At 36.8% G+C, this 26,695-nt stretch overlaps 1 protein-coding gene across 14 annotated transcripts in view; it reads right to left on the bottom strand.

Moving 5' to 3' along the window:
* Positions 1 to 26,695, bottom strand: part of BPTF (bromodomain PHD finger transcription factor) — a 146,984-nt gene that overhangs the window by 71,616 nt on the left and 48,673 nt on the right. For 10 of the 14 annotated variants that reach the window (XM_081804660.1, XM_081804659.1, XM_081804662.1 and 7 more), the window contains exons 3-6: positions 26,227 to 26,450; positions 19,862 to 20,068; positions 19,128 to 19,316; positions 4,317 to 4,505 (exon numbers count right to left, since the gene is read on the bottom strand). In XM_081804660.1, the coding sequence (XP_081660786.1) occupies positions 4,317 to 4,505; positions 19,128 to 19,316; positions 19,862 to 20,068; positions 26,227 to 26,450 (809 nt within the window). The remainder of the gene's footprint in view (positions 1 to 4,316; positions 4,506 to 19,127; positions 19,317 to 19,861; positions 20,069 to 26,226; positions 26,451 to 26,695) is intronic. The other 4 variants (XM_081804665.1, XM_081804668.1, XM_081804663.1 and 1 more) reach the window with 3 other exon arrangements.

Here is a 26,695-nt window from a genome sequence, read left to right as displayed (position 1 = left end):
TACAAATGTATAAGCAACAAACATCATAACTCAAAATGCACACTAATAAAACACTGCCTTATATATTCAATATGGATGATGTACAAAAAGGGTATAATTAATTTTAGAAAGATTTCCATTGAAACTGTTTAAATACCTAATGATGTAAAGCTTATAAACATAAATGCCAAGTGAATTTTCACCTAAGGAACCTAGAATTATCTGTGTATGCAAATAATTATACATGTGAAATCAACTAAATTAGTTTTTTCACTATAATAAAGGCCTCTCACATTTTCTTAACAACTTAATTTTTTAAAGCCACAGACTGCACCACCAAGGGGCAATTACTGCTTTGCCAAGAATCTCACTTTGGCTGAAAATTTCTCTACATTCTTAAAACTATCATATCACTATCCAATTTCCATTGGCCAGACAGTTGAACAAGATTTCTCTCTGTTTAATTTAAGCTCTTTAACATGAACAATAGTGTGTCACTGGCAAATGAAAGGCCAAACATAAAATTTACTATATAGTATACATTATAAAGATGGCATTTTGAGTAGAGAAAAAAATTAGATTGGGAAAACTGGCTATTTTGAAAAATACAAAAGACAATTCAGGAAACATTTCTTAATTTTATCTGACCAACACCGTTTCTTTCCTTTGTGCAGATGCTTTTCCCCCACTTCAATCATGATTCAGCGAGGGCTATAAATCAATATATCCTACCATATTGGGTGAACAACGTCACCCAGCTTAGCCTGACAGCACATAACCACCTGGCCACAGTGACTGTCCCAAGCCATTCAGCATACTACTCTAATTTTTTAAATCTGGAGATGGATAAAGGGTCTTTTTTTTTAAAGTTGTTTATTTATTATTTAAGTAATCTCTACCCAACATGGGGCTTGAACTCACAACCCCAAGACCAAGGGTCGTATGCTCTTCCAACTGAGCCACCCAGGTGCCCCAGTTTTGCTTTTTGTGTTAGCGAACAAAAAGAGTATAAATTAGAGGCTGTCTACTTTTTATCCCACAACATGGGAAAAAACTTTTAAAAATATGAGACAATAAGCTCATCACGGAGGCAGGTGGGGTGGGGGGGGGAGTGGGGATAAGAGGAAGACCCATGATAACCTCATTTGGTGCCCAGGGTCCAATAATGCACCTGAAGCTGTCTGTTACTACCTCTAGACTTCCCAATTGCATGACCCAATTAAATTCCCTTTTTATTTTAAGCAAGTTTGGTGGATTTCTGTCACTTAAAACCAAAAAATTCTAAATAATCCAGAGTATTTTAAGATTTCTGACCCCAAAATATGGCACTGACTGAATCAAGATGGGTAAGGGATACTGGGTGTTTTTCCATTCCAGGCTGGGAAGTAGAAATCTTCAATGTGTGACAGCAAAGCAGTTAATCAGACTATCAACAATTTTCTCTTGGGTCCCAGACCATGAGTCTACCCATGCTGAAGTTTTATGTCAAGATACTGAACTATGGTGGCTACTTCCTGGGGCCATCTATACGGTCCTACAATAAAGACTTTTTAGACAGCATCTTATCTAAGCTGGACTTCCTAAAAGCAGAAAGGGAAGGCACAGTGCTTTTTAAAAGCCCTTCAATTTAGAGCCAAAGATCCAATACAGCTGAGAGTCAATCCTTTGACACTTGCTAAGGTGTTGTTTTTTTAAGTTTATTTATTTAAGTAATCTCTACCCTCAACGTGGGGCTCGAACTCATGACCCAGAGATCAAGAGTCGCATACTCTTCCGACTGAGCCAGTCAGGCACCCTGACACTTGCTAAGTTTAATAAAATAAGGGAAAGGAGGCAGAAAATTCATCCCTGGGGGTAAGAACTTGAAAGGGCTGAGAAAGGGAACAAGGCTTATCTAACACCCCCTGCCCAAAGGCCACATTCCTATCATAAAGGAGTGAATCACTGCCATGCAGCCTAGAGGCAGAATACAGAGCTGCTTTACCCCAGCCTCTAGAGCTCATTGTTTAAGGATGGCAGGAGGCAGAATTCTGCCTAGGCAGGACTTCATTCATGAAGGCTAGGGAATTGGGTCTGCAAAGCAGACCAACAGAGCAAGTAGAGGGGCTTTACCTTCAGAGACTCTGAGAAGAGTTTCTGGGTAATGGGGACTCGGCTGGGTACCCAGGCAATTTATGAGGGAGTGCTACTGCCAAATCCCCAACAACCCATCCCTGACAACAGCCAGCAGGAACTAGCTGCTAAAGCAGAATGGCCTCCAGAAGGGGGATCTTCCCATATATTTCTCACGTTTCATCCACAGCCATCCTCCCAAAAAAACAAGGGCAGCCAGAACACCCTCCACTATCAGGATAACAAGTGTGACAGGCAGTTAAATTCATAATTTGGCTCACAGATTGTGAGATTGAGAGAAACTATATCCAGACCTAATCAAAAATAATATACAACACACAGAAGTTCTAAATAAAGTTCAACTACCAGAGGTAATTTTGGGAAGTTTTTGAAAAAATCCTCAGGTGTGGGTGAGATCTTTGCGTTGTGTTAGGCAGAAGCATTTTCGATTTTGAGTAAATATGTCCGTGCTGAGCTACCAAAAGGTGTAACTGTGGGGATATTTGTTTCCTATCTTTGCAGCATTCCTCTTTCTTTGGAAAACCATTCCTACCCCACTCCAATCATATACTTTTGCTGGAGCCATCAATTATAATACCTTGCCTGCCCTGGCCACAGGGGTGGGAACAATATGTCCAAGATAGGCCACTCAAATTCCTTCCTCAAGGACTTTTGATTTGGAGCAGGAGTAGGGGCCTTGCCTTTGGGTCACAGACCTTGGAAAGATATGAATACAAACCGCTGATGCCATCTTCCCTGCCACTTGGAAAAAGCCTGTCTGTATTAGGAGAGAATGAAGTTAACATACAAACATATGCACATCAAAAGGTGGAGAGAAAGAGAGGAAGACAGAAAAGCTTTGATACCTGGGGGTCCAGTTATGCCTGATGATGGTTTGGACTTTCCAATTACATGAGCTAGTTAATTTCCCTTTTCACTTAAGCTAGTTTAAGCTGGTTTGGTAGCTTGCAACTGAAAACAAGTTCTAATTAAAACAGATCTCCATCTCCTACCATACACAAAATTATACAGCAGGATTAAAAACAAAGTTATACAAGTATTATGTGAAATTACTGTAAAACATGTATATGCTTGGGATAGGATCTTCCTTAGTAAGACACAAAATCCAGACAAACCCTAAAGAAAAAAATTAGTAAATTTAACTATATAAAAATATAAAAGTTTCTATAGAACAAGATAACAGGAAGAGTTAAAACAAGCAATGACTGTATAAGTATATACATAAAATCAAAGATAACAGCCATAATACATAAAGCATTCCTACGACTCATTAAGAAAAACTATCAAAACGCAATAGGAAAAAATGAGAAGATATAAGCAATTCACTTGAAAGTTCAACAAACACATAAAGAGAAACTAAAAACATTAGTAAGCAGAGATATGCAAATTTTTAAATGAAATATTTTTCATCATTAGCAAAAAAGAGACTGAAATTGAATTTAGGTGAGAGTATGAAAAAATACATATATATGTAAGTTATTGGTATAAATCCCTTTTAATGTACAACTAAGCAGCAGTCATCACTATTTTAAAAATGTACCTACCATGTGACCCAGCAATTCCACTTACTGTTCCTATACTGCCAGAAATACTTGCGTAAGTACACAGATATATGCTGAGGATGTCAAAAAAAAAAAAAAAAAAGCACTACTATTTGTATTAAGAAAAAAAACTGTTAACAGCCTGTATGTCCACTAACAGAGAAACAGTAAATGAATTACTGTTCATCCATACTGTGGAGTACCATGCAGCAGTTTAAAAAAAAAAAAAGAATGAATTCAATTTATATCATGAAAAGATCCCCTATATGTATTACTGAGTGAAAAAAAGCAAGATGCAGAACAATGCATGCAGAATGATTCCATTTACGTAAAAAAAAAATAATAATTAAAAAAAACCTTTTGGTAAACATACATACATTAATGTAACCACATGGAGAAAGACAGAAAATGTTACACACCAAATCGTTGACCGTGGTTACCTTTGGGGAGGGGGTACTAAAAAGATTTATTTTTTCCTGTGTGCTTTTGCATTTTTTTAAATAAAAACAATGACAAGTGCTACTTGTGTTCAAAAAAAAGAAAAAAAAAGAGAAAAAAGAGGAAAAGAAAATCTAAGTCTTCCCACCCCATCAAACTTTTATCCAAAAAATTAAAAATTAAAAAATTAAAAAGCTCGCTTTAATGGATGAAGTGTATTCTTACCTATCTCTTCTTGAATAGAGACAGGTGTGTGAGACTCTCTTTCTCCATTTTCAGGCTCATCAGCTGCCTTAGCAGATTCACTCTGGGAAGGATCTAGTTCACTGCTGCTGTTACTGTTTTCCAGATTAGGCTGGATGGAGGCAGTGGGAGCACTAGTGTTACTGCTGTCACATGTCTTGTTAGGCTCTTCTAGAAAAATAGAATATCTGATTTTTAGATTAGAAATCACATGAGAAGTAACTACTTTGTCAGAAAAGACATTTAATTGTTTGAGGACTGCATTACAAAGCTAGACTTTAAAAAGAAAAGCTGCTCACATATGAAGAATGCCATGTCTGAGATCTACAAAGCAATACCCTATGAGTTATTTTTGAAGTCTCTCAGTCTAACTCAGACTCTTGTCATCTTAGTCTCTAGTACAAGGCAGACAACCTTTCAGATACCCCAGAGCTGAAGAAGAATAAAGTGATATAACTACCCCACAAAACTTAGAAGTGGTTTTGAGATAATCCCTCAAAATCTGAAATTTATACTCTTACTTTTCAAAAAGTAGTCAGTTTTAGAAACAGCATTAAACTAGATTATTTATCTCTAAGATTTTCTGCTTGAATTCTGTGCTCCCAAATTAACTAGAAGGTAATGCTGAAGTCATTGTAAATTTTAAGAACAATTTAATAGTTATCACTAAGAATACTATTCCTAAAAGTATATCAAAATGAACACTACCATGAACTGAAAGCCTAGGTCTTTCCATGATAGTTCAGAAATTAAGAGCCTCCTTCCTTCTGTATTTCATTTTGTCACTAAGAGAGTCTTTAAATCACCTAAGTTAAAAAGGGGCTGGCGATATATCACAAAGGCTATCCCTAATGTATAATGAGCTCCTATTAATTTTTTTAAGAAAAAAATCTCAACAACCTGACAGAAAAAAAAATCTATAAGCAGTCACAAAAGAAAAGAAAATGGCCTTTAAACATTTGGGGAAATGCTCACTTAATTCAAACTAAAAGAAATGCAAAGTAAAACTATATGGAGCTTCCCAGCTATCTGGCTGGCAAAAATCCAAGACCCCACAATACATTCAGGTAAAGAGGCAGTTTGTTAATAGGCACTCCCACATAATACAGCAGGAGTGAAAAATGGGACAAAGGAACTGACAATTTCTACACATGCACTCTTAACCTACCAATCCCATGTCCTAAAATCTATCCCAAAATACACTGGTAAAAACACTAAATTACTTATTTACAGAGCTATTCATTGCAGCATTATTTATAACGGCAAAAGACCACAGACAAAATGTCCATTGACGGGGCACTAACTGAATAAAAGGTGATATACACAATGAAATATCATGTATCATAACAAGGATTGGGGAAATCACCAGATCCACACATGAATGATTAAATGTAAAAAGAAAAGTGCAGAAGAGCAGTTACAGTATGCTAACTTCTGTGTAAGAAGGGGAGAGAAATATAAATTTATAGGTAGATTTTACCTTTATTTACAAAGATTTAAAAACACTGGGAAAATAACCCAAAATTAACAAATGTGGCTACCTATGAGGAATGGAAAAGAAATGATTACCTAGAGAGGTAAAGGACAGATGTGAAAACTCTCTGTATACAGTTATACAATTTGATTTTGGAATCATGTAAATGCTTTACATTTTTCTAAAAATTGAAGTTAGAAATGCAATCCCTAAAAAGTGAAAACTGAAACAAATTAACCTAGTTGTATATCAAAAGTTGTTGGCATAACCACACAGAGAAAAAAATTATTTTAAGTGACTCTGGAACACAGTATTTTGACTGTATGTCTTTACTAGAAATATGGCATTAGTATCAATAAAGAACTATAAAAATCATCTTAAATGCTATTTAGTGGTCTTACTGCCAGCAGTAATAGTGGTATTACAAAATTACTACGATACATAAAATCATTTCTTATTAATGTACACCAAGATGTTAATAAGACATATATTAATAATGTTATTATTAATGGACATCCGTATCAGGACAAAGCAAATGTGTAATTAAGTTACTACTCTGTTAGGAACTAAAGCTTTCAGTGTAAGGGAAGAGATACAAGTTTAAAACCAAGGGGAAAATAAAAAGAAAGAAAGAAAAAGGAAAAGGAAAAAAAAAACCTAAGTATGCAATCCTCAATCTGAATTTGAAATGTCAATATGAACTGATGATCTTTTTCTTTTCAAAAATACATATTTCCTAACACCATCCACCAAAAAAGCCTAAAGGCAATAACAGCCCAAGAGCAGTAAATACCTCTGGGCCCAGATTGTGGTCTCTAATATCATTCCCCACTAAAAGGAACCAGGATCTCTTGGAGGAATGACTGATTCCAGGTCTGGGGTAGGAAATATGTAAGATAAGCCTCATACATCTTATTCTGTCAAAAAGCAGGGAAGCTCTTGGGGCGCCTGGGTGGCTTAGTCGTTAGGCGTCTGCCTTCGGCTCAGGTCATGATCCCAGGGTGCTGGGATCGAGCCCCACATCGGGCTCTCTGCTCGGCGGGAAGCCTGCTTCTCCCTCTCCCACTCCCCCTGCTTGTGTTCCCTCTCTCGCTGTCTCTCTCTCTGTCTCTGTCAAATAAATAAGTAAATAAAATATTAAAAAAAAAAAAAAAGCAGGGAAGCCCTCTAAGACTACCAGGGTCATGGAAAAAGGACTCAAAAGCCAACATGAAGGGGCTTGTGCTGGTCAATATAAGCAAAATGAAAAACTACAACTGACTAAAACAAATTGAATACATAAAGACCCATGAGTTCAAACATATTTAAAATTATAAAGCCATGCCCCTGTGTAAAAGTCTGTAACTCATGAATCACTACTGAAGGTAACTGGACACCAACTCCTGATTCTGAAAAATAACTGAACATTTATTCCTGCTCTAACTACATTTCAAAGTATTCAAACAGCCTCAGTTAATGAGGGAAAATTCTTCACAGAATTCCAGTTAAACAAATATAGACAAAAAGACAGAATTAAAAACCACCATATTATAATCTCCAAACAAATAACTGATTCTGAAATGATCATCAATGAATGAGAGGTTAACAGGAAACTTTACACTGTCACTACCTGAACTCACTGATCAATTTCAGCATTTATAAAGGCAGACCACAAACAGACATCATGAGCCTTTTGATGCTATATGATATGAAGTACCCAGCACATAGCTTATGGAATATTCTTGCCAAAAATAGTTAAAAAATGATTTTAATCAATATTTCAGAATAAATTAAAGAACACTAAGAGGAAGGAAACAGACAAATCCTGAACGTGGGATATCCCATAGCAAGATACACTATGATTCTTCAACAAGTCAACAGTGTATAGAGGAAAAAAGTCGGGAAAGGGGAGAGTACTCTAGACTAAGAGACTCAAGAGATATAAAATCAACTGTCATGTCATATGGGAACCTTATTTGGAGTTATTACAAACACAACAAATGTAAAAAAAAAAAAAAAATTTTTTTTTTAAGTGAGGAAATTTAAACTGACAGAACAGTAGATGATATTAAGGAATTGCTATCAATTTTATTAAAATGACAATGGCACTGTAATTATGTAAGAAAATGTTCATATTTTTTAGAGATGTATATAAGATTGGTGTAGCATGATGTCTGGGATTTGCTTTAAAATACTACAGTAGGAAAGAACCCAAAATCATATTAATAAGAAAGGGGATAAAAAAAACTGTGGTATAGTTGCACAGAGGAATATTACAATACAATTAATATGAAAGAACTCCAGCAACATACATTATATTAGTAATATAAAGTGAAAAAATTAAGTTCCAAAAATTTACACTTAACACAATATACTTAATATATATTTAACACAATACACTTGGAATAAAGTTTAAAACAACTAAAAGAGAAATATATAGTTTTTAGCAAATTATGTAAATCAACTCAATGAAGCAAAAGCATGTGAATTATATATCACTTTGATCTCCAGTATCAACAGTCTTGATTCTACTGTGTATCCCTTATAAAAACAAAAGAAGATGTTAGTGAACACAGGATTCAGAGTGACAACTACTTCAGGTAAGGGAGAGGGAGGCAGAGGATGAGACTGGGGAGGTGATTATATATGCAGGTTAGTTTCAAAGCAGGACTTAGCCTTTTGTTTGGGGTGACAGATTCCTAGGTGTTTATTTTCATTATTAAGTAATTTAAAACCTGAATGAATAAATTAAGGGATACTACGCAATGGCCAATGATGAGTACAATTAACTAAGGATTGTGATTTATCTAACACTGTACACCTAGGGTCAAAGAGGAAAACATTTTTTGAGCCAAAAAAAGAAAAAACAAGGAGTTAAAAAAAATCATGGGTAAAGCAAGTATGACAAAATTTGATAATTCTTTTTTATATAAGTGTTAGATATATGGCAATGTGGGTGCAGTCATTATACTCTTAACTTTTATGTGTAAAAATATTTATAGTAAAAAAATTTTATATGAAGGATTTCAAAATGCCAAATTTAACATCTGACAGCTACAAACCAGTAATAAAATCAACTCAGAAAAATCTGGAACAAAAGAAGTCTCTCACAAATCATATCAAATTCTTAACTAACCATTCTTTTTACAGCTGTAAGATCTAGATTTGTAAAGTGTAGTAGTCCTCATGTATAATGGTCTAAATATCATCTTCTCCAATAATAAAGCAATATATAAAGATATCCCCTCATGAGCTCAGAGTACACTGTCTCATAGAATAAGAAAAAGAGATTAGACTCTAGACCAGCCCACAAAAACTTAAAATATTAGCACATAATATACCCCAAGTATGGTAAACTTAGAAAATTCTGAGACAGGAACTTAAGAGATTCTGACTATACACATCTTAAAATACTTTAGAGAAAGTGTTTTCTGCTATCAGGGAGATAATGGTACTTCATACAAGAATAGGCAATCAATCCCTTACCAGGTATTCTCATCTAAAAAAGCCAATAACCCACTGAAAGCAAACTGAATTCAGACTGTATCCATTTAAACTCTCAAGGCGATAATAAGCTGAGGACTACAAATTCATAAAACGTAGTTTTGTTAGTTCGTCCAAAGTTAATCTGTCTTAAGTGGAAAACAGTGTTTTCCTCCATTTCAGTTTAGAATACTGATTTTAGTTGTTGGTTTTTGGTTTTTTTTCTAAAGTAGTCTCCACGCCCAGTGTGGAGCCCAACGTACAGCTCGAACTCATGACCCTGAGATCAAGACTTGAGCTGAGATCAAGAGTTGGATGCTTGACCAACTGAGCCACCTTGATGCCCTGGTTGTTGTTGTTGTTTTAAATAATTGTTCTAGGGGCATCTGGCTGACTCAGTCAGAAAAGCATGTGACTCCTGATCTTGGGGTCGAGGGACTGAGCCCTACATTGGATGTAGAAATTACTATAAATAAATAAACAAACAAAAAACCAAACTTTAAGTAACTGTTCTACAAACTCTTCACTTCTTTACTTCATTTGCCTATAGATTTAAGGAAATCTGAAGCCTGTTGCTTCAAAATACCACCAAAAAGGTATCGCCTACCAAGATGTATGTTTTAAACTTCAAAGTCCAAATGTTCTAGCCCTATGGCAAATATTATAGATTTTGGTATTTACAATACTATTTTCATTAGACATAACAAACACTGTCAATGAATAAAAATAGGGTAAGTTTTGTAGTCATCCCTCAAACCAAAATTACATGTAGATCTTGATCTTCAACTTCTAAACAGTAACACCAAAGCCTAAAAAACAAAATTCTAAGCAAAAAACTACAAAGAAAAAAAGTAACTTTTCCATCTGAAGTGAAAAGGGGAATTTTTTTTTTAAAGGAAAAAAAAATGAGGTAAAGTAAATAACCAGAATGTATACGACTAGAAACTAAAACCAAACCTACTAAAAAGGATAAGAAACAAAAGATTATTTAACTGCAGAAGCTCCTAAAGCTTTACGGATCAACTCAGTGAGGCTAATACATTGGTTCAGCATCTACTACCAACAGCCTCTGAATTTCCTTTTTTTTCCCTAAAGATTTTATTCATTCATTTGAGAGAGAGAGTGCATGAGCACGAGCAGGAGGGGCAGAGGGAGAGAGAGAAGCAGGCTCCCCGCTGAGCAGGGAGCCCAACACGGGCCTCGATCCCAGGACCCTGGGATCATGACCTGAGCCAAAGACAGACGCTTAACTGACTGAGCCACCCAGACACCCCCACCGAATTTCCCTTGTAATAAAATTCAAAACTAAAGCAAAGTGCCTATCTCTTAAAATGTCATTATCACAAAAAGTTAAGAAACAGGTTAAATCAATATGTTCTTTTAGTTTAACTTTATAGCTGTTAGAGTTTCAATATATCCTGGAAACATTTTCAAAACAATTACAGTTATGGAAATAAAGCCAGTTTTATCTACTACTGATTATGTTCTTAATCTCAAGCATTAAATCTGGAGGCATTAATTTAAAACAAATGCTGTCTGCACTATGTTTGAATACAAATTCTCAATAGTGGATTTGACTTTAAGATGCTAGCAAGTCATGTATCTTTTTCTCCACTTATAAATTTAAAATTTGACATTCTGGTACAAAAAGGTTCTAATCTAAAATCCAGGACAAAAGTGTAATTCTGAAACTGAGCCTTGTGCCAATTACAAAGAAGTAATACTAAACAGCATACTTGCTACATGGGGTTGTTTTTGGCAACATAACCATTTTCATGAGCTAAAGTGAAATGTCTGGAACACAGATGCAAGAAAAAAAATCTAAGGAATAAGTATATTAAAAGATTATTTTTAAGTGATGGCTACTAGCCTTGCCCAAAATATGGCCCAACTGAAAAGTTTCATCTTCAGTCTTTGACACATAAAATCTTTCTGATCACTGATCATATCCAGTATGAAATCATGATATCGTCCCATTTTTCTCATGTTCTCACTCCCAAAGATTTTTAGACCATAAATTTGTAATTTTTCCTTTGTATAATATCATTTATTGCATTACATAAAAATGACAGTACTCTCTGACAAGACTTTATGTCAAGATATAGCTTGAAATAATATACATTTACTTCTTTTCTTTTGAAGATTTTTAAAAATTTTTAAATAATCTCTACACCCAGCAGGGGGCTTGAACCCACAACCCCAAGATCAAGAGTCATACTCTCCACCAACTGAGCCAGCCAGGTGCCCCAATATACATTTACTTCTTTTTTTTTTTTTTTTAAGATTTTATTTATTTATTTGACAGAGAGAGAGACAGCGAGAGAGGGAACACAAGCAGGGGGAGTGGGAGAGGGAGAAGCAGGCTTCCCCACGGAGCAGGGAGCCCGATGCGGGGCTCGATCCCAGGACCCTGGGATCATGACCTGAGCTGAAGGCAGACGCTTAACGACTGAGCCACCCAGGCGCCCCTACATTTACTTCTAAAGAAATCTGAAAGTAGATGTTTTTTTTTAAAGATTTTATTTATTTATTTGAGAGAGTGCACGAGTGGGAGGGGCAGAGGGAGAGGGAAAAGCAGACTCCCCACTGAGCAGGGAGCCCAAAGAGGGCCCTGATACCAGGACCCCGAGATCACAACCCCAGCTGAAGGCAGACGCTCAACCAATGAGCCACCCAGGCACCCAGAAAGTAGATGTATTTCTAAAAAGATTCGGGATATATTTCTAAAGAAATTCTAGGTGGCTCAGTTGGTTAAGCATCTGCCTTCAGCTCAGATCATGATCCTGGGGTCTTTGGATGGAGCCCCGCATTGGGCTCCCTACTCAGTGGGGAGTCTGCTTCTCCCTCTGCCCCTCCCCCTGCTTGTTCTCTCTCTCTTTCTAATAAATAGAATCTTTAAAAAAAAAAAGAAATTCTAAATTCCCAGATTATTTAAAAATTTTTTCTATTCCAGAAAAGATATATAATACAAACACTAACCAAAAGCAAGCTGTTGTAGCTTAGAAATGTTACTAAAGATAAAGGACATTTTATGGGATGCCTGGGTGGCTCAGTCAGTCGAGTGTCTGCCTTGATTTCCACTCAGTTCATGATCTCAGGGTTGTGAGACTGAGCCCTACGTCAGGCTCTACCCCTCCCCCGACTCGCATGCACGTTTTCTCTCTAAAATCAATAAATAAATCTTTAAAAAAAAATAAAGATAAAGGATATTTTACAATGATAGTTAGTTCGACAAGAAATATAAAGATTATGTGCACCTAATTATACAGCCTCAAACTATATAATGCAAAAACTGAAAAAAACTGAGAAAAAGGCAACTCCACAGTAAATAGAAATAATTTTTAAATATCTTACAGAGAAGGAAGAGAAAAAAAAAGACATAGCAAGGATATAGATTTGAACAACACAATTCAAAACCTTGCGCTGATTGTCGAATACTGCACCCAACGACTAAAAATACATATTCTCTTCAAGTGTACATGAGACATTTATCAATATTAACCATATACGGAACCATAAAACCTCAACAATTACTCTGATTACAGTAGGTTAAGCTAAAAATCAATAACAAAAAAGATAACCAGAATGGGTTAAAAAGAAAACTATATCATAATGAAAATCAGGGCGCCTGGGTGGCTCAGTTGGTTAAGCGACTGCCTTCGGCTCAGGTCATGATCCTGGAGTCCCAGGATCGAGTCCCGCATCGGGCTCCTTGCTCGGCAGAGAGCTTGCTTCTCCCTCTGACCCTCCCCCCTCTCATGTGCTCTCTGTCTCTCTCATTCTCTCTGTCTCAAATAAATAAATAAAAATCTTTAAAAAAAAAAATTATAATGAAAATCAGAAAATATTTTAAACTGAATGACAAAGACAGTATGTAAGTTTGTAGGATGCAGCTACAGCAGTACATAAAGGGAAAATTATAGCCTTGACGGAACAGAAAATATAAATAAAAACTAAAAATCATCAAAGCATCCATCTCAAGGAGCCAGGGCAGAAATAATATTTTCATCTAAATGTAGTATCAACTAGCATACTCTTTTGAGGAGCTCTATTTTTTTTTTTTAAAGATTTATTTATTTGAGACAGAGAATGAGATAGAGAGAGTATGGTGGGGGAGGGTCAGAGGGAGAAGCAGACTCCCTGCTGAGCAGGGAGCCCGATGCAGCACTCCATCCCGGGACTCCAGGACCATGACCTGAGCCGAAGGCAGTCGCTTAACCAACTGAGCCACCCAGGCGCCTGAGGAGCTCTATTTTTTTTTTTTTTAAATGCAACCAACAACGATAAAAATTTTAAATTTTAAAAACAGAGGGAAAAAAGCTAGGTGATGAATACGCTTATGCCACAGATTGTGGTGATGGTTTCATGAGTGCATATTTATCTCCAAACTTATCAGGTGGCATACATTAAATATGTACATCTTTTTGTATGTTAATTATACTTCAATAAAGTTTTTTCAAAAAAACAGAAGCAGAAAAAAAAATCCACAGAGATGCAAAGAAAATAAAAGGAAAAAACAAAGACATGAACAGAAATAAACTAGGAAAAAATACAATAAAAAAAGGATCAACAAAGCAAAAAAAGTTATTTTTTAAAAAAAGACTAATAAAAATTGTTAACAGTTTTGTAAGATGATTAAGAGAGAACAGATAACCAATTTCTGGATTAAAAAAAAGAACATCACTACAGGTCCTGCAGACATCAAAAGACAGGATGTTATTAGGCCAAGAATATTTAAAATTTAAGCAAAATAGGTAGAGCCGTAGAAAAATGCAACTTACTAAACTGACATAAGAAAACAACAGAAAATATGAATAGCCCACTGTCAAAGAAATGCACTTTTTTTTTTTTTTTTAGAGACAGAGAAAGAGAGAGAGAGGCAGAGGGAGAAGCAGGCTCCCCGCTGAGCAGGGAGCCCAACGCGGGACTCGATCCCAGGACCCTGGGATCATGACCTGAGGCGAAGGCAGAAGCTTAACCATCTGAGCCACCCAGGCACCCAGAAATGCACTTGATCTTAGTCAAAACACCAAGCAGCAATCCATCCACCAAAGAAATGAAATCTAAAATTAATCTTTCCCATAATGAAAATTCCAGGACCAAGTGGCTTCAGGAAAATAAAATTTTAAAAAAGCCGTTTATTTAATTAAGGAATAAATAACACCAACTCTGAAACTCTTACAGATAACAGGAAAAGTGGGAACTTGTCCTAACTCATTTTATGAGGCCAATATAATCTGGACACCAAAGCCTGACATGGACATTACTAGAAAAGGAAAGTTACAAGCCAATATCATTCATTAATGCAAACTCCTAAACAAAATATTAATAAACTGGATGCAACAGCATATAAGAATGAGAACATATCACAACCAAGTGGCATTTATTCCAGAAATATGAGATTGGGTTAACACTTAAAAAAAAGTCAATGTAGGTACTTCTGCTTCCAGATGGAGCAGAGGGACTGGATTTAACCTTCTGTCATGAAAACAACCACAAACAAAAAAGACACCACATAAGAGAAAACAAAGGAACTGACAGGTAGTTTACAAAAGAAGGTAGCCAAATGGCCTGTGTATACATATATTTAACAAATATATGCATATACACACACACACACACACACACGAAAAAGTGCTCAACATCCTTAGTCACCAGGGAACTACAAATTCAAACCACAATAAGATATCCCTACAATGCCATCAGAATGGCTAAAAGAAAGGGAAAAAATGAATGATGCTGATAATACCAAGTGTTAGCAAGGATGCAGAGGAGCTAGAACTCTCACAGACTACCGATGAAGTGTGAACTTGTATAACCACTCTAGAAAACTAGCCATATCTATTAAAGATGAGCATACACAAACTGAATGACCCGGAAAATTCCACAACTAGACTTATACCTCTAGAAACGTACATATAAGGAGCACAAAAAACATGTAAAAGAATATTCAGTCACAATGGTCCCAAAATGGAAACCATTCAAATGCCCATCAACATAGAAAACGAATAATTATAATTAAGTAGTAACTAATCATTACATATCTGTATAATAAGACTATCATGCTGCAATAAAACAGAATGCGCTACTATTACAAGCAACATTTGGATGGCTCTCATATATTGAGGTATAAAAAACTGACATCAAAAAGTATATGCTGGATGATACCATTTATTATCTTTTATAAAGGCAATCCTGATAAATGATTATAGAAGTCAAGATAGTAAATGCCTTTGTGGGGGTGGGCATCATGGTGGCCAAGACAAGGGGCATGACGTGGTTATACAGGTGTGTTCTATCAAGCTGTTTACTTAACACTTGTGCACTTTACCATATGTTGTATTTTAATGAAAAAGTTCCCAAAAAACACCTTTCCATACCAAATACTTTCCAATCTGACAGTCTTCTACAGATAAGCTTGAGTCATTAAACTGGGTGTCTGAATACATTCTGAAGGTTTAGAACAGAAAACCAGTGAGATGCCTTCTATCAGTTATTGTTTCTCATCTACCTAAATTAATCCCCCTCTCCAGTTCTTCTGATACCACATCTCATCTATTGACCAGAGGGTGGTCCAGGGATACCACAAAGTACCCAGCACACTGCCAGGCACCATTATAAATACTCAATAAATATTTGTTGAATAAATGAATGCATAGAGAAAGAGAAACAGAAGGAAGCAGAGAGACATGTTACAGTCCTCTCTGAGGGTCAGGACTCTACCATTAGGCCTGCCTACTGCCCACTAGAAAGTAAAGTCCTCAGGGCCTTGACTTTGTCTATTTTGGTCACTGATATATTCCCACTAGTGTCGTAAGTTTTACAATCAGGGATCTATTAAAATGTTTATCTACTTTAAATGTACCAAACTCCTCTTTCAACACTGGTGTGGTGTGTTTAATATATGTCTTTAAAAATGCTTTTCATGCTGTTTTGGAAACAAGTATTGAGACTATCAGGTTTCTAGGTTTAGTTTCGTTTTTTAGTCTAGTCAAGAAGAGAGCTATGACTTACTAGATGGTCAGGTTTTGAATTTATAGCATCTTCAGCTATCTGGCACTCTGATCCTACTAATGAACCCAATCCACTCCGATTACAGCCACTGACAATTGCTATTTGCTCCCACTCTATTAACACTTCTGTTCAGGTTCTCATCTAAATCAATTTTTTGTGACCTACACATGAAAAAACCAGTTGAATGCAAAGTTTAAACACGAAGGATCTCATTTACAAGAATTGTTAACTACTACTGAACCAGTAAATGTATAATTCAACTCACCCACTTTATTATTTTTTACTTGCTAGGCTTTCTCACTCTTTCAAAGACTTGGCTGTAGACAGCAATAACAATATCCAACATCTGCTGAACTCAGGTAGTACCTGAGGGTACTTAGGTACTTAGGGTAGATACTACCCTAAGTCTTGTATATATATTATTTCATTTGGCATTCTTTAGAAGTATACGTCAAGGGGGCGCCTGGGTGGCTCAGTCGTTAAGCGTCTGCCTTTGGCTCAGGTCATGATGCCGGGGTCCTGGGATCGAGCCCCACATCGGGCTCCCTGCTCGGCGGGAGGCCTGCTTTTCCCTCTCCCACTCCCTCTGCTTATGTTCCCTCTCTCGCTGTGTCTCTCTCTGTCAAATAAATAAAATCTTAAAAAAAAAAAAAAGTATACGTCAGGGCACCCGGGTGGCTCAGTCGTTAAGCGTCTGCCTTCGGCTCAGGTCATGGTCCCAGGGTCCTGGGATCGAGTTCCACATCGGGCTCCCTGCTCAGCAGGAGGCCTGCTTCTCCCTCTCCCACTCCCCCTGCTGTGTTCCCTCTCTCGCTGTCTCTCTCTGTCAAATAAATAAATAAAATCTATAAATAAATAAATAAATAAATAAATAAATAAAAGTATACGTCAGATACTAAGATAGTTTCTCCCTTAAACCATTCTAGTAACAAAAGAACAAATATCTCAGAGACATTAAAAAACTGGTAATAAATAACTTAAAAGCAAATGTCTGCTAAAATCTGGGCACAGTTGTTACTCTACTGTGTTTGGTTTAAGAACCAAACAACTAACCAGTATATAAACCTACTAGTAAGACTGAGGTTTACACTAAATATCAATCAATCTAAAAGAGAAAGAATATTTTAAGAAGTATTTACCAAGGATATAATCATTATTCCAATACAAATGGAATTCTGTTCACATTTTTGGGGGCCTAGTACTCCACTTCTAAATTCTGACTCATGAAGGTACTAAAGTCATAATAATGCAGTATTTTAATTGGACAGGACCTAGAGATCTAACCATAGAATTACAGATCTCTGATTCTCCAGTCCATTCAATAATGGACTCCTGCTGAAATCATCTCTGATAGGTCAGAGAGAGATCAACATTACTAATTACTCCTTCATGAAATGAAATTATCTTTGATAGGTATTCACTAAATGCATCTAGTAAAAGGGAATTTGTTACTTCTATTTTCTGAACAGCTGTAATTTGAAGGAAGTTGTTAATATTCACTCATAATATTCCTATTATTTCTACTTATTTGACTTAATATCCTACATTTCAAAGAGAAGTCTAATCCCCCTGGCCAACCTCTCAGTGGATAATTATATTATTTCCAATCTAGCTTCCTCTTGATACCAAGTCTGTTCTTTTCTAGGCTCAAAAATTTGTTTTCTTTATTTATTCCACCAGTTAGCACAGTTTCCAGACTTTCCTTCATCTTAATGACCAATCTCTCATTAGTATAAAATATGGTAAACTTATTAATGTGATTCTTTTGGACCCTACACATACATCCCTGCATGTAATCCAATGTTACACTGGTGTTTTCAGCAATAGTTCACTGTTTATAAGCACTCAGTTGAAAGCAGTCACATAAGAACTGTTGATCATCAAAATCCTTCAAGATACAAAACAGGAACATTGAGGCCTTGCGAGATTAAATATGACATTAACTTAATGGCAGAAGCAGATCTAGAATCAAGTCTTCCAACTACTAACTAATGCTGTCTTTCTGCCCAGCACACCAGAATCACATCCCCAATAGCAATGACAGTACCGCAAGTTGGAAAATATGTGATATTCTTATATAGAAAAAAATCATTAAGGATTTCCAGCAAGGTATCAGCTACAATTCTTGATTTGTGGTGGGATTACCAGTGTTTATTTTGTTTTGCTCCATCTGAATTTTCTAGTTTGCTTTTTAAAATTTAAAATTTAAAAATACATATAGCTCCTATAATAAAAATTCTTTTTCATTTAAAAAAAGGCAAAAGGAAAGGCATAATGACATTCTTTGTGTGTGATATAACTTACTTCAAGTATAATTTTAATTTTAAAAAGCTTAAAATATGGACTATTGGTTAACTCACATTTTTATGTCAAAATATATCTTGCAAAAAATGTTTTGTGACAATGGTTTTCTAACATAACATTATGGTTTGAAATGTTTAAAAAAACTACATGAGCACATGCAAACATAAATTAATTTGTTAGTACATACAGAATTGGAATGGTCAAATCATTCAACACCGAGCCATTAGTATGTAAGTACTTAAAACCAAAATATCTGCCACTATGATCTGATGATAAAATATACAAATAAGTCTATTAGTCAAAACCAGCTAAATGAACTTTAAAAAGCATGAAGATTATGATGAGTTTCAAGCACTAACTGCAAGAACATGTGTCAAACTCCAAATGTTAGGTGACAATTTAGCAGTCAGGGATGGCACTTATGTAAGCAAGCAGCATGAATGAACACATACTTTAAAATTTCAGGTGACACTCAGCTTTTACTACAAAAGGGAAGGATTCCCCCCATTACAGAGGCACTGATACACTGCCCTCTGTACCTGGCACATCCTGGGGGAGCTCAGATGCCACCTTCTTCTCTGCCATGTTGCTGCTATCGTGGGTTTCTGAGAGACACCCCACGGGACTCCTCCCTTCAGAGGGACTAGTCTCTTCTGAAGAAGCATTTGTTGTGTTGTCGCCAAGATTTGCTGACACAGAGTTACCTTTATCCCCAACTTCTGTTGGCTCTACAGTAAAATGCACAACAAAACTTTAAAGATATCCTTTAAAATTGCTTTAGGACAAATGGCCACATTCAGTCAACTACTAAAAATGAATGATCACCAAGAAAACCTGCTTTTATTTGATGGCCATTTTGAAGCAATCAGATTCTGGGATACTTTTGCAGTAAGTAATCCAAAGAGTATTTACGAATATTTAAAATATTAAGAATGTTTAAGTAATTAATATAAAAATGAACATATCACATACAAAAGCGTATATTCTGGTATAAAAATAGGGATTTTTCACCAACAAATCTCATAGGAAAATGGCACCTTATTAGGAAGTATAAATAGAGATACAGGTATATTATAACCAATCCACCAATACATAAAACTCATTACAATGATTATACATGTTAAAAAGGGAAAAGATACCCTAATTTCTTTAGAAATATAAAATTAAATAGGTATTAGTAATAAAGAGATTCTTTTTCATTTTGAAAGTAAAACTGAAGTTTTCATAAATAACACTGATTAAATATTACTTTCTAGCCAAGTAATTTTTTTACCCTCAGATTTTCCTTGCTCAGGATCATCATCCGGTGTTTTGTCATCGCTGTCTTTATCAAGGGACTGGTCTTCAAACTCCTCTCTGCTTTTCTCAACATCTTTGGCGTTATTATTCTCGGTCTCATTCTTGTCCTTTTCTATTTCTTCTGGGCTTTTAACAATATCAATTTCTCCTTTTTTGGCTCTTATGGATTCCAAAATTTCTTCTATAATAAAAACAAAAAATTTTGTTTCCATATATACCAAATATAAAAGTACTACAAATGCCACTTAAGAGTTTCAATATAAGTTATTAAAGTTAAATATGTTAAAACATTAGAACTATGAAATAAGGATTAAGACTACCAATACAATGTTGATGCTTATAGAACTCAACCAATTTGGTTATCGTTACTCTAGAAAATACATGGTAATTATGACTATTCTCTTTTTTTAAAAAAGAAAATCAGTCTAACTTTTGAAACTGACATGACAGAGATTACCTCATCTCTTCTACCATACGAGGAAAACTGTAGGCTGCACAGACCCACAGTCTAGGCCATGTGGTACAGTGGTCAAAACCAAGGTAACCATGACCCAGGGCACATCTGACTTGAATTAGCTGTTTAGGCTTACCGTAGGCAAACTATTTAACCTTCAGGCTTCCACTATAAAATGAGAAAACAAAGTCCCATTTGGAAAAAACCTTTCTCTCTGAAGTCCCGTAACTGTTTTGAAAGCCAGTAAATCCCTAAGGGCTCTAATCCTCTTTCAATTTGGGGAGAATGATACTATAGCATGATGTAGACCACAAGTATATCAGCACAGACTCTTAGGTATTAATGACATTCTTTGGGTTATGATCCAATACTATCATTTTTTACTTTGTTGCTCAAATTTTGTTCCAGCTTTGGCCGCTGGGAGCTAAAAGTGAGGCCTGTATTCTTTGAACACACTTCAGTCATTCATTTGTTCATTCATTTAGCATTTCCTTACTTTCTAGCACTACAAGATGCTCCAGGCTCACCTTGTATTTTCTCTGTCCCAACCCTAGAATCCATGATCTCTGTAAGGACTCTTTGTTCTTTTTTTATTGGAGAATGATATTAGAAGACACGATCTGGGCTCTAGATGTACCTGTTACTATCACGGTGTCACTGTTTCTATACTCTCTCAGCCAACAGCTAGGAAATGTTATGTATATGCATACTAACCCATGTATATATACACCTATGTTTTTTCACTATGTGAGGTGGTTTGTGTGGTTCATTCAGTCAATGCCCTGTTGCTTCTTTGTAACTTCTAACAAGAGAAATCTTGTTCTCATTATCTATAATATATCTATTTATTTGGTCAACCCTAGTATACATAGTAATTTCAGAATTGCTAAACTGTACCTCTATGAGAAATAAATTTACCAACTGGAGTACAATGTTTGTGAATAAGAAGAAACTTTTTTTTTTGTTTAAAGATTTTATTTATTTAATTGACAGAGACAAAGCGAGAGAAGGAACACAAGCAGGGGGAGTGGGAGAGGGAGAAGCAGGCCTCCCACGGAGCAGGGAGCCTGATGCGGAGCTCGATCCCAGGACCCCGGGATCATGACCTGAGCTGAAGGCAGACGCTTAACGACTGAGCCACCCAGGTGCCCCAAGAAGAAACATTTTTAATGCCATGTAACATAGTATTCTTTTTTAATTTTTAAATTTCCTTGTTTAAATTTCCTTTGTTTAAATTTTCTGTACCTGTAATTTCACTGATGTTTCTTAAATTGTAGGTATCTAGAATGTTTCGTAGGATTAAAAAAAACCTTGTAAAGTCATCACTGGAAAACACTGATCTTTCTGGTAAAGTGATGACAGTTGAGCTGGCTAGAGTTAATTCCTCACACTCTCTCTCACCTTCTCTATTCCTAATTCCTATAAGAATTTGGAACCAATGGGGCGCCTGGGTGGCTCAGTTGGTTGAGCAACTGCCTTCGGCTCAGGTCATGGTCCTGGAGTCCCGGGATCGAGTCCCACATCGGGCTCCCTGCTCAGCAGGGAGTCTGCTTCTCCCTCTGACCCTCCCCCCTCTCATGTGCTCTCTCTCTCTCTCAAATAAATAAATAAAATCTTTAAAAAAAAAAAAAAAGAATTTGGAACCAATGAATATGTGAACATCTAAGATAGATAAAGGACAATTTCATATGGAAGAAACTGGCATGTTTTCTGTCCTCCTCATCATCCAAGTCATCCCAGGATCCTTTTGTACATATTTCCTCATATCACTTTACCTACCACTTTCCATTCAATTTACCTTAGCTGTGGTTACTCTTGCTACTAAGTACACTTAACTTACCAGTGGAAGTATCTCACTCTTTTTTAAAGAACTTTTTATTTAGCAAGTCTAGTTTCGAATCACCTGCTTTTCTTAGAGAGCCACGTATTTCTCACTTTCAAACATAGCTCCACCCTGATTTTCAACTGCCAGCTTTTCTATTTTCTTTTTTCAAGGTATCTCTATACCCAATGTGGGGCCTGAACTCATGACCCCAAGATCAAGAGTCACCTGCTCTACCGACTGAGCCACCCAGGTGCCCCAACTGCTAGCTTTTCTATTTATTTATTTATTTTTTTTAAAAAAGATTTTATTTATTTGTGAGAGAGAGAATGAGAGACAGAGAGCATGAGAGGGAGAAGGGTCAGAGGGAGAAGCAGACTCCCTGCTGAGCAGGGAGCCTGATGCGGGACTCGATCCCGGGACTCCAGGATCATGACCTGAGCCGAAGGCAGTCGCTTAACCAACTGAGCTACCCAGGCGCCCCACTGCTAGCTTTTCTTAACCTGACTAGTGCAAGTTCCTCCCAACTTTCCTAGTGGCATTTAATGAGAATAAAACAACATTCAAAACAAAACAAAAACAACTACTACCAGGGCTCCCAGGTGGCTCAGTTGGATGAGCGTCCAACTCTTGATTTCGGCTCAGGTCATGATCTCAGGGTCGTGAGATCGAGCCCCGTGTTGGGTTCTGTGCTGGGCATGGAACCTGCTTAAGATTCTCTCTCTCCCTCTTTCTTTGTCCCTCCCCTCCGCTCTTTTTCTCTCTCTAAAATAAAATAAAAACCATCTCTACTTAGAAAAATGCATTCCAAAAATAAACTTCCTTCAAAAACACCAAAGTAAAGCATTATAAAATACAATTACCATAAAGGTATATGATAAAGCAAATATAGCAAACTATTTACAACTACAAATATATAGTAACTTGTAGAACCAAAATGATGAGCACGTAGGTGTTTACTATATCATTCTTTTGACCTTTCTGTATATTTGAAAATTTTCATAAAATATTAGAAAAAAATAGAAAAAGAAAATTCAACTACCAAAAGTGGAATTAAACTCTCCTAAGTATACGTGTAAGTATATAAAAACCAGAGGGCTAAACTTGAAAGGAATTTATGCTACTTGCAAGGTTAAGAATGTCAAGTCATTAGAACACACTGCGATGCTGAAATTGCTGTCACAATACTGCAAATTACTCTTGGCTATTTCAGAACCCAGTAGTTTCTGCTGTTTTCATCTCATAAAATCCCAAGTTAAAGAACACCACTAGATATTATTCTAGGTTTTTACCTGGGCTGGATGCTCCTAAACTGACTACCACAGCCCAGGGAGAGCAAATAAACTTAACAGTGGCAGACCAGCATTTTAATGAGGGACTCCTGTCTGAATGCTTAATGCATTGCCAGTGCACTCCTTACAAAATTGTTGAGAGGATTAAAGGCTTGTAAAACATCTAGTTGAACACCCAGCCCACAGTAGGTACTCAAAAATATCAGTTTTCAGGATGCCGGGGTGGCTCAGTCAGTTAAGCGTCTGCTTTCGGCTCGGATCATGATCCCAGGATCCTGGGATCAAGTCCCGCACCAGGTTCCTTCCTCAATGGGGAGCCTGATTCTCCCTCTGCCTGCTCTGCCTGCTGCTCCCCCTGCCTTGTGCTCTCTCTGATAAATAAAATCTTAAAAAAAAAAAGTCAGTTTTCCCTCCTCTTCCCACCAATTTTCAATTCTTTTGAATTAGAGTACCATGCTGGATAAACCTTAGCAGAGAAGGAGAAGAAGAGAAAAGAAAAAGAATGTCACTTTTTGTCTAGATCTCGCCATGAAATCCAAGCTGCAGTTACCCTTACTTAATTAAAGGAACTCCACACTGTATTAAGAGGGTAAGACAGTCTCACAGCACATAAGCGTTGGCCACCTAACTTTCCAAGAAAATATTGTGGCCTAATGCTCAAAGCTTTCTCTGCTATTCTTGACTACATAAAAAAGTTTGACTAATTTTTAAAAGTACATTACATGCTGGGCACCTGGGTGGCTCAGTCGGTGGAGCACCTGACTCTAGGTTTCAGCTCAGGTCATGATCTCAGAGTTGTGGGATGGATCAAGCCCCCCATCGGGCTCCACACTCAGTGGGGAGTCTGCTTGAGATTTGTTTCTCCCTCTCCTTGTCTCTCCCTCCCCCTAAAATGAATAAATGAATCTTTAAAAAAACAAAAATAAACAAACAAAAAAATGCTCATTGTTGAAAATTTGAAAAATATAAATAGGATACCAACTATAATCCTATTATGCTAATTGGTTATTTTTTTTATAAAAGCTGCTCTACTTATCCAGTTGGTTATTTAAAGAAAGAGAATTTAAGTACCTCAATGACCCAGGTACTGTTTGGGCATGGTACCTTATGTAATTCTCCAATTCTCTAGTGTTCTATCACATGATAATCGGTAAGAGAATTAACCAATTCTTCTATATTGGGAATTTCTAGTTTTTCACATTCCCCTAAATCAGACCAGTAAACATTCTGATTACCAATTCCTATTTTGGTTTTGTTCTTTAGTTAAAATGATACTGGGGCACCTGGGTGGCTCAGTTGGTTAAGCATCTGACTTCGGCTCAGGTCGTGATCTCAAGGTCCTGGGATGGAGCCCCATGTCAGGCTCTGCATGTCAGGCTCTGTGCTCAGTGGGAAGTCTGTTCATCCCTCTCCCTCTGCCCCTCCCCCTGCTCATGTGTACCTGCTGGTCTCTCATAAATAAATAAATCTTAAAAAAAAAAAAATGATACTATCGTTACAATTTTGTACATAGGCATTCTACTAAATACCTGACCAGTACTCGTGAAAACTGTCAGTGTAATCAGAAACATGAAAAGTCTGAGAAATTGTGACAGTCTAGAGGAACCTAAACAGACATGTTAATATAATGTGGTATCCTGGATGGGATCATGAGACGGAAAAAGGTTATCAGTAAAAATAAAGAAATCTGAATATAGATTAAGTTATTATAATGTATCAATATAGGTTCACTACTTAAGACAAATATGCCACACTAAGCTAAGATGCTAATAATAGGGGAAACCTGATGCAGGGTATCTGGAACCCTCTGTACTACCTCAGCAACTTTTTTGTAACTATAAAACTATTCTAAAATTTAAAGTTTTATTTAAAAATAAAAAGCAAAGAGTATCTTTTATTTATTTATTTTTAAAGATTTTATTTATTTGAGAGAGACAGAGACAGCGAGAGAGGGAACACAAGCAGGGGGAGTGGAGGAAGGAGAAGCAGGCTTCCTGCCAAGCAGGGAGCCCGATGAAGGGCTCGATCCCAGGGCCCCAGGATCATGACCTGAGCCAAAGGCAGACGCCCAATGACTGAGCCACCCAGGCACCCTGCAAAGAGTATCTTTTAAAAGAATACTATTTCTCATAATTAAAGGTAGGATTCATAGGGCACCTGGGTGGCTCAGTTGGTTGAGCATCTGCCTTTGGCTCAAGTCATGATCCTGGAATTCCAGGATCAAGCCCTGAGTCGGGCTTCCTGGTCAGCGGGGAGTCTGCTTCTCCCTCTCTGCTCCTCACCCCACTCGTGCTCTCTCTCTCTAATAAATAAGATACCTGAATTAAAGAAAGAAACAATTGGGGGAAGATCAGTAATGACCAAGGCAAGATACAAAACGCTAAAATGCATAGAATCCCCTAATTTATGTTGGGATGAACAAGATTCCTTAGGAAAAGGACGATACAGAGAACTGAGGTGCCTGGGTGGCTCAGTCAGTTAAGCATCTGCCTTTGGCTCGGGTCATGATCCCAGGGTCCCGGGATCGAGCCCCATGTCAGGCTCCCTGCTCAGTGGGGGGTCTGCTTCTCCTTCTCCCTCTGCCCCGCCTTGCTCATGCTCTCTTGGCTCTTTCTCTCAAATAAATAAATAAAATCATTAAAAAGAAAAAATACAGAGAATTAAAATATACGTAACTTCAAATTTTAATATTTTCAAAATCTTGCAGTGATTTCATACTAAGAGTTTACCTCAAATTTAATAACAATTAATTGAGAAAATTTCCCTCTCACCATTAGCTGCCGCCAGAAAGGATTTGTTACTGCCCCGAGCCTTATTGGTCAAGTCTTCAGTTATGTCCATGTGCCGGTGGATTTCTTCACGCATTTCTTCCAGAATTTTGCAGAGTTCTGCTTCCCAGTAATCTTTATCTAGACAGTCAATTAATTCTGCAAGTTGGACCTTTGTGCTGTAGTACCAAATTTTCTTCTCATTTTCATTTTCTGTATCTTCTTCTCTGTTTAAAAGAAGTACAAAAACACTTTCTATGTTAGACATAATGGCACTGATTTGACAACGGCCATCTATCCAGGGAAAGTTAGAATATGTAACACAAAGTCTGCCCACTAAAGCTCAGTATATCTGCTCACAAGAAATCACCTCACGTCTCATTCTAACTCAAGTTACTTTTACTTTAATTGAGCAATCTCTAATTATTTTGCTTTCCTAGCCCACAGCAGCTTATGATAAAATAATCTGTGA

The sequence above is a fragment of the Leptonychotes weddellii genome, chromosome 15 (assembly GCF_054177405.1).
Source record: "Leptonychotes weddellii isolate Sample4059 chromosome 15, ASM5417740v2, whole genome shotgun sequence".
NCBI classification, from domain to species: Eukaryota; Metazoa; Chordata; class Mammalia; order Carnivora; family Phocidae; genus Leptonychotes; species Leptonychotes weddellii.
This window is presented reverse-complemented; position numbering and strand designations above follow the sequence as displayed.